The following is an 18,773-nucleotide window of genomic DNA, read 5'->3' on the forward strand; positions in this document are numbered from 1 at the left end:
GTTAAGAGATGAGTTTGAGCATGAATTCTGGGGTTTGGCTAACTCTACTCAACAGATTGAACTCAGCCATTTGTTTGACAACTAGTGCTTCTCTTATGACAAGGTATATCTGTCTATTAACTGGTAAATTATGATATCCTTCATTCTAAACAGTCCAGTATTATAGTATTACTGGTCCCACGATGAGAAGATAAGTTTGCAAATGATCCAACTAATGATTGTTTAATTTCTTAATCTTTTTTTACTATTTCATGAAATAGTGGATTTGACCAGCTAATCCAATTGCTTGTGATGTGAAGATTCCCAACATGTGCTCGCCGTGCTTCCACCTGCCTGATGATGCTGACCATAATGTCTTAATAAAAAAAAAGATAAAATGTTTTAGTTGGCCCACCTATAGTTTTAACAATTTCAGTTTAGCCCTTGACCCTTTGACTTGCTCAGACTGTCTTTGAATGCATGCCAATCATCAAATCATATCCATGATTCCATCTTGAATTGAATTGGACTAAGGTTAAACATTAATTCACTTAGTCAAGTCAACTCCATCTTACTTCATTGTGTCTTTGTATTTATTTATTTATTTTATTTCCTCTAAATTTTCCATTTAAAAATTGCTTATAAAAAATTCATTTGCCTCTCTAATCAATTAATAATCGGATGGATGCATCTTATTTTTTTTTTTTTAAAAATAATAAAGTACAAAAAAGTATAAATTAAAAAAAAACACACACAGAAGAAAACAGTGAAACGAAAGCTAAGGAGGAGAGGGGCCCACTTTTGTTCTTTTCATTAATTTCCCTTTTTAAAAATATCATTAGACATAATATTTATTTTATGTGGGTGATGTGTCGTCTCCTGCCATCACCATCTCCACTTGTTTCTTTTTTTAAAAAAAATAAATTATTTTTTCCTTTTAATTATTAAATGAGTTATTTATTGATTGCCTTCCATTGGATGGCCGTCATGGATAAGATTTGACCACTTACATGTGGACAATAGATGGCAAGAATCTACGCGCGAGACAAGAGTTAGGACTTAGTCAACTTTGAAGGGAGGTCAAAGTTAACCAGTCGACGAAATAATGGAGAAATTTGGCCAACTGATTTTACGTGTTTAAGGTGCCTTTTACTTGGTCTAATGGAAACAGTATCTTAAAGTAGCCAAAAAAATAAAAAATAAATAAAATAAAATAAAAATAACAAAAGGTAAAGCGGTCATCTTCAAAAAAATCTCTATCAAGTCGGCTCAAAATTAACATAAAAGAAATAAATCATGATAATTAAAACGATAATTGGATGGAGGATGAATTATGCCGAATGTAAAAAGAAAACGAGGACTTCAAATTTTCTTATGAGGATTTTAGAGTATTTTTTTATTACTTTATGGTCAAAACATAATAAATAAAAATATAAATATACTAAATTTATTAATTAAATTTTACTATAATTCGGTAACTGTTTATATGAATTGTGTGGCATGATTGATTATGATTTGATGGGCCCTTCTTGAGGTTTTGAATTCAATTTTGATAGATAATATTTTTAGAGAATAAGTTCCACCGGATTAATCATCAGATAAATCCATGAAATATAGATGAGTCTCTCAGTATTATTAGTGGTTTGAACTCCTTAATGACTCTAGGTGTTTGCTAATCTTTGATCAGCCGTCTTTTTTACGGCTATAAAAATGCGATAATTTAAATATATGAAATTAAGATGTAGGAAAAAGGAGGGGTCAAAGTAAAAGTGTTGACCCACCAACCAAAGAAAGCAACATTTTGTATTAAGCACGTGACCTTTTTTGGACATTATTTAAAGAAAAAACAAGTAATTTCTTTTTTTTTTTAAAAAAAAAATTAATCAAAAGCAAGTAAATTCTTTATTTTTTAATATTTAAGTCGTATGTTTTACGAGCTAAGTATAGAGATTTATTTTAACCTAAAATTAAATAAAAGAAATAAATTTTCTTTTTGAAAAATATCTAAAACTTGGGACTCTGTAAATGTTTTAAATTCTAATATTTTCCACTTAATCACTTTGTTTAATCCAAAAGTGTCTTTTTTTTTTAAAAAAAAAATACATGTTAGAAAAAAAAGCAATGGGTAGTCAACAGACCGCTCAGTTTACTTGGAAGAAGAGAGGTTATCCTCTGTTTACTTTGTTGATATTATTTTGAAAGTGCGGAGTTGTTAATATTTTTTTTTATAAATGAGTATTTTAAAGGTTAAATTATGTTATATTTTATTTTCTATAATCTTAATTATTCCTAAGTAATAAATCATAATTATATAGATAATTCGAACCAAATGCACCTTAAAATTGGACACGGTAAGCGATCGATAGATGCGCAATTCAAGACGATCAGGAGACGACAAGTAAACGATGAACTAGGGGTAGGAATGTAATTTTACCCCAGGGTGAGATGAAAACCTTTTCCCGCTTCCCGAACAGTGCAATTAACGGTATCCATAACCGCGTCTGATTCAACGGCTGGGAGGCCCTCGTGGGACACGTGTCTAATCATCTGTTCGTGGATTCGTCCCCTGTCTCGGGGACGTGAGCGAGTTCACACGCTACAAATCGTTTTGTACATGTTAAATGACCGGAATGCCCTCCTTGAAGATCTAATATTTCTGAGTATTTTCTTGAGAAAAAAAATCCATTTTTATTTCAAATTAGCATCAGATTTTTTTTTAAAAAAAAACCCATCATTTTTCACACTTTTTCTTAATTAAATGCGTTTTTTTTAATTATTAATTATTAAAGCGAACAAGTGGCTTCGTTTTCCGTCTCTTCTCTCTCTCCTCTCCTTCCTCGCTGTTTCGCCCCTCGTTTGTCCTACCGACCTCTCTCCGCCGCTCGAAATCCTCGCCTTATCGCCGGAATAGCGACCTCCGTCGGCGGAATTATCCCCTACGGAGGCGCTACGTTTGCCTTGCTGGCGGGATTCTTCGTCGCTAGCTCGCTTGTTGCGCCGTTGGGGAGACAGGGACGTCTCTGGATCTCTTGCTGTTTTCGCCGGTGGAACCGGAATGCGGGTTCAGATTTCGTACTTATAGCTCCGGGCATCTGCGGAGACTGTTGGATTCGGGGCTAGAAACCGGTGATTGTGACGGTAACCGCGGGATTTTTTTTTTGAGTCGTCCTTTTGGTTTTCTCTCTTGTTTTCCTTGGTTTTGGCGTTGGTATTTTACTTCCTTGATGCTTGATCTTTGTGAAAATTTATTTTTTTTACATGTGTATCTAGATTTCCTTTTTCTTCCTATCTTATCCAGTCCCGTGAGAATATTGCGAATTTGGTCTCTGGACTAGGAGGATAAACTAATAGCCTTTTAGTTGGCTAACTTTCGTGATTTTTCTTTTTCTTTTTCTTTTTCTTTCCTTTGTCACAATTTACATGGAAGCGGAAACGGCTCTATGTAACTAGCTCTCTTTACAGTGTTTATTAGATGAAATGACCTTGAATAGTATCAATTTTGAAAAAAAATGGTAGTGCTAATGTTGAAGACTAATTGCCTTGCTTTTTGTCCCCCTGTGATTGGTTGCTTTATTAAATCAAACAAAGAAAACATATTAAAGGTGCGATTGATATGAAGAAAAGTAATTAAGGTTCTCCACAGTGAATGCAGCTGCACGAACAAATTACAAGGGAAATGGTGGAGCTCTTTTACACAGCCAGGAAGCTGAGAAATGCTTAGCATGAAAGCTCAAATGCATATAAATCCATTTAAAGTACAACTGACAAATAGGGCAGAAGAAGGGGGAAAAGTAAAACAATTACTCAAAATCATTTGATTTATGTCATTGATAGTTCTAGAGCTATAGGTGAAGATATCTAAGTAGAACAAGATATAACAGTAGTGTATAAATTTGCTGTACATGTGTCTTCGTGCAAGATAATATTTACAACCTCTTCTGGAACTCCATAAAAGATCATGAATGACACTAATATAATACCTTGGCCTAACAAGCTATCTAGGTATATTGGTGGGGATGGATGTACATGGTCAAGATCCAATCAAGTGGCATTATGGATTGCCCATTGCTTCTCCAGGAGGACCAATATTTTATCATATAGTTGTAAGTTGTTTGACGTTCAAGATAAATGTTAGTAAGAACCAATTGGTTGTGGTTCATTTTTGGGTCAATGTTGTATGATCTTCTCTGTTGCAGAGATGAGGATGTTAAGATGGATGTGTGGACATACGAAATGGACAAAATAAGAAATTAGAGCATTAGAGAGAAAGTCGGAGTTGTATCTATTGAGGAAAAATTCCGAGAGACAAGTTTAAGATGGTACGGACATGCACTTACACGACCAATAAATGTTCTAGTTAGGCGATGTGAAACTATGATAAACATACATATCAAATGAGGAAGAGGAAGTCCAAAAAAGACTTGGTTAGTAACAATAAAACAAGATTAAATTTATTTAAATATAGATGATGATATAATTGGAGATAGAGCTCAATGGCGTAAAAGGATTCATACAGCCGATCCCACCTAGTGGGAAAAGGCTTGGTTGTTGTTGTTGTTGTATGATCTTCTCTCCTTCTCAAGTATGAAAGTGAGAAAAGGACAAAAAATACAAATGCCATTTGGATCTGCTTGGACATTTGCCACCTCCAAGCACATTATAACAATAAGGCATATGCCTCAAACCCCATATAACAAAGGTTTTAACCATGGAATGGCCTATTTGCTTTCAAGGTTAAGATTGCATATCCAATCTCTCCAAATCCTGTATTGACAGGACATCTTACTGTCCCGTTAAACTATTGCTAAAGATCAAATAGTCCAGAGTGCAGAAATCTAGTGATTAATAAATTGAAAACAAACTCACTGACCAATTAAGTTATCTGATCCCCCTGAACAGGTTCTGGTTGGGCTAACTTTTGTATTGTTTCTGGTAATTCATAGGTTCTCGATAGCATGTTATTCAATAAACAATATTGTCCAGGTACAGATGACAGTTTTAGTAAGTAAAACTTATACGAGGGAAGTTTATCATCACTTTTTGAAAAGCCATAAACATCCTTTAACTAAATGGATAGAAATCTGTGGTATTGTCAAAATTGGTTCTCTTTGCTCCTGATGATTGTGGGATGGGATTTTACAAATTTTAATATTAACATATTAGTAATTCTATTTAATTTACTAACCTTTTTTTTTTTTTTTTTGGAAATTGAGTACCAATGAACAAACTTTACCTAAGATACTATTAGAATGTAACACAGTCAATAAATAAAAGAATGGGAAAAGAAGCAGAAAAACAAAACATTAAGTGAAGGCAGAGAATGTTGTCCAAACAGTGTGATGCGCCAAATACTGCAATCTATGTAACATGGCCTGGAATTTATTGCTGTGAAGGTGTTTAACATTTCCAGTGAAGTAAAGATGCATAGCAAAGGTGGTGAACATCTGTAACTCTAATCTGTTGCCCTGAAACTTTTTTTTATCATTCTTCCTCCAAAATCCATGCCTGAGCATAAGCATTAAGAATCCATGACTATTCCTTTGTGCTGTGCTTCCATATAAGAAAGAAGATGCATATCTAACAATCCCCAAGTAACAGGCTCTTAAGTTAAGCTTATTATAACCACCAGCTGAGTAAAATTCTGAACAATATGCTGACCCAATGGTGAAGGAGTCATTGTTCACCCGTCACTCATCCAGCATTTGTGACACCAGAAACTGAAGCTTCTGAAGGTCTTGCCAATTCATTGGATAACATTAGAAAGTCTGAGGAAGCTATATCTACTAATAGTTGCCTCTTCTTGTTTCATCATCAAGTATTTCACGTACATCTTTCATACTAGGTAAATTAATGTCGATACTAATTCCTTCACCTTACGCTTTCACTCTGATCTGTTCCTTATTGACAGGTTTATGGAAGCGTATGCTTGGGTAGAGATGTTGAAAATCATTAGAATAACTGGAACATAAAAAGACTTCAAATATTGCAGCTGTGTCTGTTTCTTTGCTAGTAATATGATGACAAGAAGTGGAGGTGTTCCCTTAGAAGCATCCATATCATGGGGCACGAGAATACATAGAAGTACCACTGGAATTCCTCATCTGAGCGGTGCTAGCAGAGAAGCTTTTTCAAAGCATAAATTGGAGAAATTCAACACATCTAATTTACAGAGGATCAATGACATTCCAGAGTGCCCTGTTTTTTATCCAACAATGGAGGAATTTGAGAATCCCATAGATTATATTCAGAAAATTGCTCCTGAAGCTTCAAAATTTGGTAATAACCCTTTTTCCATTTGCTTTGTAGGTTTGTGTTCATCACAAGAAAATGTTTTGATCTATCAGGCAGTCTTTCCCTTTACATTTTCCAATATTGTGCTGAAACTCATAGTGCTGCCACACTATTTCAGGTATATGCAAGATCGTGTCACCCTTACTTGCCTCAGTACCTGCTGGCATTGTTTTGATGAAGGAGAAAGCTGGGTTCAGGTTTACTACTAGGGTGCAGCCTTTTCGGCTTGCTGAGTGGAGTGCCGATGACAAAATCAGCTTTTTCATGAGTGGAAGGTTAGTAACTCTCACAAAGTGGGTTCCAAAAGTTGATAACTTTTTTCCCTTAGCTTCTGAGATTTGGATTCAGAAACTATACGATTCGGGAATTTGAGAAGATGGCAAACAAGGTATTTTCTCGCCGATATTCAAGTGCCGGATATCTCCCAGATAGATACTTGGAAGGGGAATTCTGGCATGAAATTAGTAGTGGAAAGATAGAATCTGTTGAATATGCATGTGATGTTGATGGTAGTGCATTTTCGTCTTCTCCTAATGATCAACTTGGAAAAAGCAAGTGGAATTTGAAGGTACTTCTTTTTCTATACTGTGCTGTTTATTTTTCTCAAGTTCTGAACTATTCAGATTTTTCTTCAATCAATATAAAAAAGGGATCTGCACACTGGTCACCTTGGTAATGTTTTCACATCATTTGATAGAATCAGCTAATAATAAAAAGAAACATGCATCCCAACTATTTGAGCCAGCTATATGAGGATTTTATCCCACAACTGAACCATGGGGACGTTATTGTTGGTGCAACCTTAGGTCAAGGTTGACTTGGTTGACCTGACTCGAGTTGACCTGACTCGAGTTGTGTTTTGATGTTTGACGATGTTTGACGAAAAGAGAGTTGTATTCTTGATGTTTGACAAGAATAGGTGTTCGGGAGATTGTAGGTGCAACCTTAGGTCAAGGTTGACCTGGTTGACCTGATTCGGGAAAAGTCCAAGCAGGGAGCTTGGCACGCGAAAAGTCCAAGCAGGGAGCTTGGCATTGGAAAAGTCCAAGTATGGAGACTTGGCATTGGAAAAATCCAAGCAGGGAGCTTGGCACGCGAAAAGTCCAAGTATGGAGACTTGGCACGGGAAAAGTCCTGGTGAGTGAAACCAGGCAGTTGAAAAGTCCTAACTGGGATGTTAGGCAATGAGAAAGTCCTAACTGGGATGTTAGGCAGTGTGGAAAGTCCTGGTGAGTGAAACCAGGCAGTGGGAAAGTCCTAACTGGGATGTTAGGCAGTTGGAAAGTCCTGGTGAGTGAAGCCAGGCAGTGAGAAAGTCCTAACTGGGATGTTAGGCAGTGTGGAAAGTCCTGGTGAGTGAAACCAGGCAGTGGGAAAGTCCTAACTAGGATGTTAGGCAGTGGGAAAGTCCTAATTGGGATGTTAGGCAGTTGGAAAGTCCTGGTGAGTGAAACCAGGCAAGGGAAAATCCAGATGGATCAGGGATGATCGGACTTCTGGTGTTGAAAAGTCTAAGTGGGTCAAAGGGATTGACCGGACACTTAGCGGGGAGTGCTAGCAGGTCAAGGGAGTGACCGGATGCTAGGCATGATGTACCAACAGGTCAAGGTTGACCGGATGTTGGTGTGGAAGCCTTAGGTTTAGGGCTGAAAAGTTTGGATCTGGGGACCGATCCAATGATATGGCTCATCCGATCGGTCGGTGACCGATCGGTGACCGATCAAGATGCTATCGATGGTTATCGATCGATGCGGAGACCGATCGAAGGAGATCGATGGCGGCGGAGAAGAAGCTGATCGGTCCGTAGACCGATCAGAGATTCCTGATCGACCTGGACCGATCAGGGTCCGATCGGTCCATGGACCGATCGTGACGAAATAGGCTTCTTCCCGATTGGTCCGCATCGATCAGGATGTTACTGATCGGTCCACGCATCGATCAGGTTCTAGCTGACGCAACGCTAGTTTCTTCGCCGCTTCTTCTTCGCAGTATAAAGGCCGAGAGCTTCTACAGGATACTTCGCCTTCCTTCTTCTCTTCAAGATTTGTGAGTGCGATAAGAGCTCTGAGTTCCTTCCGAAAGCTTCGTGAGCTTCCCATCGAAACAATTGCCGTTAGAGTTTTAAGCCGCTTCATCCGGACTCGACGAGAAAGCAAGATTGGTAGAGTGCTTGTGTATTCTTATTGTATTTCTTGCTTATTCTTTGTACTTGTACTCTTTGTTTGCTGTTGCAAACGTTTGTGGCGAGGTTTCTCCACCCACAAGGAGTATATTGTATTAGCCGGTTTTCCGGGGACTCATCCACCGACGGATTGATAGGCTTCGTCCACCTTACGGACACGCCGAGGAGTAGGAGTTCATCTCCGAACCTCGTTACATCGGTTTGTTTTTCTTCTCCTTAGTTTCTTCCTTGTATTTCCGCTGCGACTAACCCTAACTGTAGGAAGAACGCGAGAATTTGGGGCGGCTATTCACACCCCCCTCTCTAGCCGAGTACGAAGAGATCCCAACAAGTGGTATCAGAGCAAGGCCGCTCTTCGACGGATCAACACCCGTGGGAGCAAAGCTAGAGAATGGATCTCTATGGAGAAGACGTCACCATTCCACCCTTCTACGAATGCGGCGACTTCGCGTATTGGAAGGTAAGGATGAAGTATTTTCTTATGACTAACATAATGAATTGGTTTTGTGTACAAGAAGGATTTACTCCTCCGGTGGATAAGGAAGGAAAACCACTTGAGAAGAAGGAGTGGACAAGAGAACAAATTCACAAATCCGAAATCAACGAAGAGGTAACGAAAATAATTGAATTTTCATTGCCTACTAACATCTTGTGTAAGATAGGTTACAACAATGCCAAGGAATTATGGGATAACTTGGCCAAGTACCATGAAGAGAGCTCCACTTCAAGCCATGAAGAGGAGCCTAGTGAGCCAAGTAGCTCACATCATGAAGGGAGCAAATTGGAAGTTGAGGGTTACTCAACATCTAAAGAAGAAGAGGAAGTGAGTTCTTCTTCAAGATCGGAGCACGAAGAAGAAGCTTCTACCTCCGGGAGGGATGAAGAAGAGAGCATCCATTCATCCTCAACCCTAGGTAACTCAAACACTTTAAGTTCAAGTAAATTGCATATAATGTGTTTTGAGTGTAGGGAATTTGGGCACTACAAGAGTAAGTGTCCAAAGAGGGTTAGAAAGACTCCACCGGCGCCAAAAGTCAAGGAAGCCGGAGTCCCGACACGCAAGGGCAAGGAGCACGTGGTGTGTTTCCAATGCAAGCGAAGGGGACACTATAGGAGCCAATGTCCGAGGGGGAGGCAATCTCACAAGGACAAGAGACCGAGCACATCGATAGGGGGAGCTAAGGCAAACCCTAAGGTAATCTCTAAGGTTCATTATTGCAATTCTAATAAAACTCATGCTAGTAGTTTTGTTGCAATTGTTAATAATGATAAGCATGTTAACTTTAGGAACCAATACATGTGCTTAGGAGCTAAACATGTGAATCTAGATAAGGATAATTCTAGAAAGGCTAACCCTAGGATCAACCCATCTAAGGCTAAGGATAACCTAGGTAGGAATCCTAAATCAACTAGACATATGCCTAGGAATACCTCAAGGAAGAGTGATAAATCAAAAATTGAGGTATTAGAGAAGGAGAATCAAGTCTTGAAGTCAAGACTTGATACTGGAAAAGACTCTTAAGAACATGGAGAAGTCATCTCTAGGGTTTAAGAGTCAAAAACCCAAGTCCAAGGACAAGAAAGGGTTGAGTCACAAACCTAAGTCCCAAGTGGTCAAGCCCACTTATCATAGTGTTCCATTCGATTATGGAACAAAACCTAGGGCTAGGAAGACCACCACCAAGGTCACAAGGGGAGTCACCCCTAGAGTTGATCTTGATGAGTCCCAAATGACCAAGGCTTCAAAGCCTAGGAGGGTCATTAGGAGGGTTGCTAGGGAAGTCATCCCTAGTGAATATTTAGTGAACCCAATGAGCTCACATAGATATTGGGTTCCTAGGAGTATCTTCTCTATCCCATAGATGGGTTAGAGAGTGTCAACTCCAATTAGAAGGGTAGTTAACCCAACTTTGAGGAAATTGACACTCAAGGAGCATTTTCAAGGTTTTGTGAACCTTTGAAAATGAAAAGGAATTATCGTTTACTCCTTGAAGAGTAAATTGTGCCATATTTGAAAAATATCGATTTTAATCTTATTTGGCAAAATTTAAGAAAACCTAGAGAAATACCATAATTGGGATTTTGGTTTTCTCTTAGGGATATATGGGCAATCTAGGATTAGAATTTAAGTTAGCTAAGTGATTAAGGATACTTAGATAGGTAATCTAGGTATTTTATTTGTGTTAACTTACCATGGTTGTTTGCCATATGCCATGTCATGACATCATATTTAATTTATGATCATTTGAAATGTCATGATAATGCTTAGGCTAGTTTTTATGTCATGTTTATTTAAGTTTCAAACTTTATGCCATGACATCATGACATTGACACATGTTTTCATTTATGATACCATTTTATGCCATGTCATCATCTCTTGCATTAATAATCAATTGAATTGATTTAAGGATGAAAAACACATTTTGATATTGAGATCAAAGTTGTGTTTAGAAAATGCATGAGACCTTAGTCTAAGATACCTAAACCCATATCTCACATCAAAATTGACATGGATGTGGTTTGATACACCTTAGATGTGTGTGAGATATTAGGATCATGAGTTAGGATCAAGGTGCATAGTTCTTGTACCTAGATGAGCCTAATTCAAGAAATGGAGGATCATAGGGAAAGCTTGTGTACAAGTCATGTACATTTAGCCCTAAGATTATGGTCCTAAATTCAAAGGTTTTAAAGCATTTTAAAATTGATTTGAAAAACCTTGATGAAGCTTTCCTAGTGATAGCATTCATCATTGAACATTGTGATACAAAGTTGAGTTAAACTTGAACTATTTCAAAGTTTTTGAACTTTGTATCAAGATTGAAAAATGGAAACTATTTTCATAGAAAATTATTTTTCCGTGATAGTATATGGTATGAGGAGTGTATCCTCAAAATTTTACGATTTTTGGAATTTTCTGGAATCTATTAGGAGTTTCCGGGAAGGGAAATCAAAATCTCGATTTCGCAGTGTGGATCGGTCACCGGACCGATCCAGGGAAGTTCTGATCGGTCCGGTGACCGATTTCAGAGTATGGATCGGTCTGGGGACCGATCCAGGGGGATTCTGATCGGTCTGGGGACCGATCAGTGCGTGCCAGTTTCTGATTTTCAGCTGTTGGTCTGAAATTTCAGCTGGAAGTTGGGTTTTGTGGATTTCTAAAGGTTTGGAACTCTCAAAGACATTGTTGGTGCAATGGTCAAGAGGGAGTTGACCTTTAGGGGGAGTTTTACCTAATTGTCAAGAGGAGTTGACTTTTAGGGGGAGTTTGTACTCCTTAAGACTTTTGAGGATTAATGATATGGGATTATCACTAAGTTGATTGTTGAGTTTAGTATCAAGGGGGAAATTAAGAGTTTCAATGAAAGGTATGGGACTTTCATTAGGAAGAAACTCTTGACCTTGATCTTCTCCTTTTTTGATGTGTGTCAAAAAGGGAGAGTGTTCATTGGAGAATTATTGGAGAACCCAAGTTAGGTTATCGGGTTAACCTAAGCTAGGGAAAGAATGTCAAGGAATGTTCAAGGAAGAACATTGGAATTCTTTTTGATGTGTGTCAAAAAGGGGGAGAATTATTGGAGAACCCAAGTTAGGTTATCGGGTTAACCTAAGGGAGAATGTCCAAGAATGTTCAAGGAAAGAACATCGGACATTGGAAGATGATTGAAAACCTAAGTTAGGTTATCGTTAACCTAACTGATTATGGTTTCAAACATCAAAAGGGGAGATTGTTGGTGCACCTTAGGTCAAGGTTGACTTGGTTGACCGACTCGAGTTGACCGACTCGAGTTGTGTTTTGATGTTTGACGATGTTTGAGAAAAGAGTTGTATTCTTGATGTTTGACAAGAATAGGTGTTCGGAGATTGTAGGTGCAACCCAGGTCAAGGTTGACTGGTTGACTGATTCGGGAAAAGTCCAAGCAGGAGCTTGGCGAAAAGTCCAAGCAGGAGCTTGGCATTGAAAAGTCCAAGTATGGAGACTTGGCATTGGAAAAATCCAAGCAGGGCACTTGAAAAGTCCAAGTATGGAGACTTGCACGGAAAAGTCCGGTGAGTGAAACCAGACAGTTGAAAAGTCCTAACGGGATGTTAGGTAATGAGAAAGTCCTAACTGGATGTTAGGCGGTGGAAAGTCCCGGTGAGTGAAACCAGGTGGGAAAGTCCTAACTGGGATGTTAGGCGGTTGGAAAGTCCCGGTGAGTGAAGCAGGTGAGAAAGTCCTAACTGGATGTTAGGCATGTGGAAAGTCCGTGGCACGGGGAAAGTCCTAACTAGGATGTTAGGCGAAAGTAACTGGGATGTTAGGCGGTTGGAAAGTCCCGGTGAGTGAAACCGGGCAAGGAAAAATCCAGATGGATCAGGATGATCGGACTTAGGTGAAAGTCTAAGTGGGTGAAGGATGACCAGACACTTAGCCAAGCAGGTCGAGGAGTGACCGGATGCTAGGCATGATGTACCAACAGTCGAGGTTGACCGGATGTTGGTGTGGAAGCCTTAGGTTTAGGGTGAAAAGTTTGGATCGGCGGACCGATCCAATGATCATGGCTCATCGATCGGTCGGTGACCGATCGGTGATCGATCGATGCTATCGATGGTTATCGATCGGTCGGAGACCGATCGGCGAGATCGATGGCGGCGGAGAAAGAAGCTCGATCGGTCCGTAGACCGATCGGGATTCTGATCGGTCCGTAGACCGATCAGAGATCTTCCGATCCGTCCCGATCGGTCGATCGGTCCATGGACCGATCGAGACGAACAGCATAGGCTTCTTCCCGATTGGTCCGCACCGATCAGATGTTACTGATCGGTCCACGATCGATCAGGTTCTAGCTGCGACGCAGCGGCTAGTTTCTTCACCGCTTTTCTTCTTGGAGTATAAAGGCTGGAGCTTCTACTTCCTTCCTTCTTCTCTTCTGCTGAAGATTTGTGGGCTGCGATAAGAGCTCTGTTGAGTTCCTTCCGAAAGCTTCGCGTGAAGCTGCTGCTTCATCCGGACTCCAGTCGACGAGAAAGCAAGATTGGTAGAGTGCTTGTGTATTCTTATTGTATTTCTTGCTTATTCTTTGTACTTGTACTCTTTGTTTGCTGTTGCAAACGTTTGTGGCGAGGTTTCTCCACCCACAAGGAGTATATTGTATTAGCCGGTTTTCCGGGGACTCATCCACCGACGGATTGATAGGCTTTGTCCACCTTACGGACACGCCGAGGAGTAGGAGTTCATCTCCGAACCTCGTTACATCGGTTTGTTTTTCTTCTCCTTAGTTTCTTCCTTGTATTTCCGCTGCGACTAACCCTAACTGTAGGAAGAACGCGAGAATTTGGGGCGGCTATTCACACCCCCCTCTCTAGCCGAGTACGAAGAGATCCCAACAGTTATTGTTAGTGGTATTGAAATCTTTTAAATCAGATATGGTTTCGTTAACTAGAGTTTCTTTATCTCCTCCTACCTATCATGCTCTCAGCGCTAATTGATTCAACTTGTCTTTAAATATGTCCTTACCATTTTAATATGTTTCCTCTCATTTTGTCATGTATTGGAACAACACAATCAATCCTAGATAGTGGTCATTTTGATTTATCTCCTTTGTTAACTTTACAAACTCATATGCATTAGAATGGATTATTATTGTGAATGGTGATTAGCAAAGGGGATTGGGTTCCTAACACAATTAAAAAAAAAAAGGGCAGCCCGGTGCACGAAGCTTCCGATATGCAGGATTCATTATACGCAGCCTAGTTCCTAACACAATTAAAGTTGGAAAAAAAATAAAAAAATATTATATGAAAGAAGTGATGATAATTAAAAGGATTTAATCAAAATTGAATAATTCCCTACCCTAAATAAGACAATTACCCAAGCAAAAGCTACCTTATCTAACTTATTCTCCTAAATAGAAGTATCTTTTGAAATGAGCTTTTACAGTCTAAAACTTTTAAAATTTAAATAATTTGCATTACTTCACAAGCTCATCTTAGCATTCTTACTAAATCTAATGGAATGCTCCCAAAATATGACAAGATTATATTATTGTGCTCTGAATGCATAATATTACAAATTTATATATATATAGGGAGAGAGAGAGAGGATAAATAATTTTGTTACTTTTTCTAAACCTTCAAATTTAGAAAAGATATATCAGTAGTAATTATGAGGTGAAGAACAATTTTCATAATGTCGTCTTTTCTTGTGTTATCCACAATTGACAACTTTCTTGGCACTAATCAATATTCATACATCTGTTTTTATTTGAAAGCATACAAATAACAATTATATTTTGCATGTCACTTGATTCCAACATTTGTGCATAACTACAAACTCAGTTTCAGTGATTATAATATCCTGTGAACCTATAATAGCATCCTTCAGTATCATAGTTTGAATACCATGGGGTAGCTATTTCTGCAAAAGGTCATACGCTGACTTCAAGTGCCCCACACAACCGGCCCCACTACCATGGTAGCTATTTTTGTATTTTACGTTGACTAAGATGAATCAATTTAGTTTTTGAAATATAACTTTTTTTTCCTTTTTTTATTTGTTGTGGGAATACTAGCTTCCTAGATGGCCTACTATGCAGGCAAAAATGATTTTGACCACCCTTCACTATTTTCCATGCTTGTGTTGTCTCTCATTTTGGTGAATCAGATGCCTGTCATCCTCCTAGGGAGCAAATTGGTTTTTATTCTTGAACTTTAAAACCAATGTACTTTTACATGTTTTTTTTTTTTCTGAAAAGAATGATGGAGAATAATTTTGTAATATATTATAATTCTGCACCTTTATACTGTAGTTCTTCGAATGTGGTTTATCATTGTAGATAATCTGGTTACCAAACATGCATTGTAGATTTTAACTCTCCATTACCATGATTCTTCTGTTCTTGCATACAGAGACTTTCTCGTGATCCCAAGTCCACATTGCGACTTCTGAGAGTTGCAATTCCTGTAAGTAATGATCTATAAACCAGTAAGAATAATCTACTTGCTTAATTTTCTGTTAAGTAATTACGTTCTTGTTTCTCATATTAATTTTCAGGGAGTTACAGATCCCATGCTCTATATCGGGATGTTATTCAGTATGTTTGCTTGGCATGTGGAAGATCATTACCTATACAGGTATACAAAAGCATTTGACTGTCCGAATTGTTCATCTATCACTGTTGCTGCACAACATCTTATGTATAACCTCTCTTGGCAGTATCAACTATCATCATTGTGGAGCATCTAAAACATGGTATGGTGTGCCAGGCCATGCTGCCACCACATTTGAGAAGGTGGTCAGGGAGAATGTGTATGGCGATGAGCTACTAGCTTCGAAAGGAGATGATGCTGCATTTAATGTTCTTGTAGAAAAGACAACAATGTTTCCGCCTAATATACTATTAGAAAATGATGTTCCTGTGTGCAAAGCTGTACAAAGACCTGGAGAATTTGTCGTGACCTTTCCACGAGCATATCACGCCGGTTTTAGCCACGGTAAGAGTTTTCGAATTCCAAGTTTTTGCTTTTGCACATCTTTAAATTGAACATTCTTAGAGATTACTGTGTGTTCTTGGTAGCATTACTTTACAATATTTTCTATGTTCAAACTTATGTGCATACATGTATGATTACCTATTGTGTCAATACGTCTGCCGTCCTATTTCCAATACACATCTTGAACCTTTCAAACTGCAGGTTTCAATTGCGCCGAGGCAGTGAACTTTGCTCCTGATGATTGGTTTCAATTTGGCTCCATAGCGAGCAATCATTATGCACTTTTGAAAAGAAGTCCTTTATTTTCATATGAGGAGCTAGTCTGCAAGGAAGCGGTGTTACTTGATAATAGATTTTTTAATGCAAATTCATTAAATCTAAGACAGGTGAAAGACTTCTCCTCTCAACGCATGATAATGATTTCTTTTGTGCAATTGATACGATTGCAGCACCGTGCTAGATGGTTGTTGAAGAAAGGTGGCGCACACATGCACCATTCTTCGAATTTAACCGGAATAGTACTCTGCAGTATATGCAGGCGCGACTGCTATTTATGTTATTTTCAGTGCCATTGCAATTCACAACCTGTCTGCCTTCACCATGGTAAACACAAAAGTTACCCGAGTTTTTTTTGTTGATGGTATTTGATGGTGTATGTATCTCACTGTTGCTTATTGCAAAATGACAGTCAAAGAAAGAGCTGATCACTATTGTTGTGGTAAGTGCATCCTGTTTATGAGGAAGGACCTGCAAGAACTGGAAGCTATAGCACAGAAGTTTGAGCAGGAAGATGGTATAAGAGTGGCAATTCAAAAGCAAAACTTGCTGTGTGAAACCAAAGAAGATGGCTATAGTCCGTATTGCGAGATCAACTTTTCTCAAACTCCTGAAACTGATGCAAAAATTGGTTTCTGCTCACAAAGTTCAAATTGCATATCACAGAAAGAACACATTGTGCATGGTTCTCTGGTATTTCAAACATTTTCTGATTCCTCAACTTTATCATCTTCGATTGTGCTGGATGATGGTTCTTCAGTAGAAAATGATGTAAGTACTGAATTTGAACTTCGATATTGAAAATGTTAAGATTCATTAAACTCAATTTTTGTATCCATATGCCCTCGATGCAGGATTGTGGAAAGATTAATAAAGGATCCCAAGCTAACTGTTTCCATAGGTCTTCAAGAAGTGAATATGCCTCAACGCAATTTAGTAAATCATACAATAAACATTCAAGTGACTGCACCATGGGTTTCAGTTCTGTTCTTCCACAAGATAGTGATGATTCTGACTGTGAAATCTTCCGTGTGAAGCGCAGATCTTCTACTAACTTGGTCAAGAGACCTGTAAATCACGTAACTAGCACAAGAATTCCTGAACACCAGGTAATTTCCTCAAACTACCATTTATTTATCACCTTTATTGTGCAATTATTTTTTTATTAGTCTTTTTGTGTATAGTTTACCTTGTCACGTAGAGCTCAATGGAGGGATTAGAATAGTTTCTATATCTGTACCAAACTGTTTGGGGTTGGAAACCTGAATCTTAAATTAATTGTTACATCGTCTCAAATTTTTTTTAGGTCTCCCTCTACCCCTAGCAAGTTGCACCTTTGAGTCTATTTAAAACTGCTAATATTAGACATCATTTAACACAACATAACTCTACAATATTCAAAACATGACTAACGAAGAAAAACCCACAAGTGACACAATGGACTTGAATATATGAATGTGTAACATGATTAGACTGAGTAAATTAGTTTATAAAAACTTGATAATTTTCTGTATCACATGAGTTCTTTAGAAAGTTTAATTAGTCGTAGATACTGTAATTTAGTTATTTTAAAATGCATAATTGATTTTTGTTTTATTTGATATAATTTTATATCGAAGTGAACGATACAATCCATGTGGTTTAACTTGTCTTACTCATCTTTAAATACGTGCCTTAAATATAATCTGATTGTACTCCTTAAACCTTTTGTCACTTAAAGTCAAAACGTTTTATTTTGGTACATATGACATAGCCTACATATAAATTGTCTCCTAAAACCTTAATAAAGTCAAAAAAGTTTTATGTTGATACGATGAATCAGCCGCATATGTTATGTTTAACACAGGCATAGTACAATTTGCCACCTCTTATTTCACAGAATCTATTTGTTGTTGGTTAAAAGGACTCTTTGTTTGTGCTCTTTAAACATCTTGTTGCAACTCATCAACAAAATCATCTCGAAAAGCTTTAACAGACATGTTTTTTCTCCCGTCAGGCGCTTAAGCGATTGAAGAAGCTTCATCAGAGTGGAGAATCTGCACATCTACCATTTCATAAAGAACACTCAAACCACTGCAGGATATAAACGAGGCAAAAGATCTCATCTCTCTCTCTTTTTTTCCTTTTGACCTAACACAGATTGATCCAAATCAGTGATTATCAAAGTCTTCAGTCTCCAAGTTTGGATTTGGATTTTAATCCTAACGCCTTCATGGGATTAACATGCTCAAAATTACTATTCATTAATTGTTCAGGGCTTTAGGTTGACTTTAGATTTAATTTTAATTCTGTGTTCCTAATTTTTGTCCCTCCAAGAGGAGGTGTGATGGTCAGATTGTATGTATATCCATTTATCTAAATCCACAACTAAAGGTGCCCATTGCCCCCTTGATCCAGTCTCTCCAACAAGACTTATTTACAGTGATTGCATTCTTTTGTGTATGTATATAGTCAACCTCCGGTTCATCCACAAAGATCAGTTACGACTACAAGTTGATTCATGGAAACTTTACATACCGAAGATCAGTACATGTATGTTGGAGGCATGAAAAGGGATGGTAGGTTTGAT

The 18,773-nt window shown here is 38.2% G+C and overlaps 1 protein-coding gene across 1 annotated transcript; it reads left to right on the top strand.

The window, feature by feature from the left end:
- The first annotated feature begins 2,785 nt into the window (after positions 1 to 2,785).
- On the top strand, positions 2,786 to 18,596 carry LOC121967440 (lysine-specific demethylase JMJ706-like). Its single transcript, XM_042517674.1, has 11 exons — positions 2,786 to 3,117; positions 5,888 to 6,255; positions 6,389 to 6,545; positions 6,619 to 6,838; positions 15,344 to 15,397; positions 15,489 to 15,568; positions 15,651 to 15,928; positions 16,130 to 16,531; positions 16,617 to 16,975; positions 17,059 to 17,313; positions 18,201 to 18,596. Exons 2-11 carry the CDS (start codon positions 5,994 to 5,996, stop codon positions 18,288 to 18,290), a joined length of 2,157 nt encoding a protein of 718 aa, XP_042373608.1. The 5' UTR covers positions 2,786 to 3,117; positions 5,888 to 5,993; the 3' UTR covers positions 18,291 to 18,596.
- Positions 18,597 to 18,773: the final 177 nt, after the last annotated feature.

This window comes from Zingiber officinale, chromosome 3B (genome assembly GCF_018446385.1).
Source record: "Zingiber officinale cultivar Zhangliang chromosome 3B, Zo_v1.1, whole genome shotgun sequence".
In the NCBI taxonomy this organism is placed as follows: Eukaryota; Viridiplantae; Streptophyta; class Magnoliopsida; order Zingiberales; family Zingiberaceae; genus Zingiber; species Zingiber officinale.

Coding starts and splice junctions, on each gene's coding strand:
- LOC121967440 (XM_042517674.1), top strand. CDS start 5,994: ATGATGACAAGAAGTGGAGGTGTTCCCTTAGAAGCATCCATATCATGG. Junction 6,546..6,618: donor AGCTTTTTCATGAGTGGAAG/GTTAGTAACTCT, acceptor ATTTGGATTCAG/AAACTATACGATTCGGGAAT. Junction 6,839..15,343: donor AAAGCAAGTGGAATTTGAAG/GTACTTCTTTTT, acceptor TCTTGCATACAG/AGACTTTCTCGTGATCCCAA.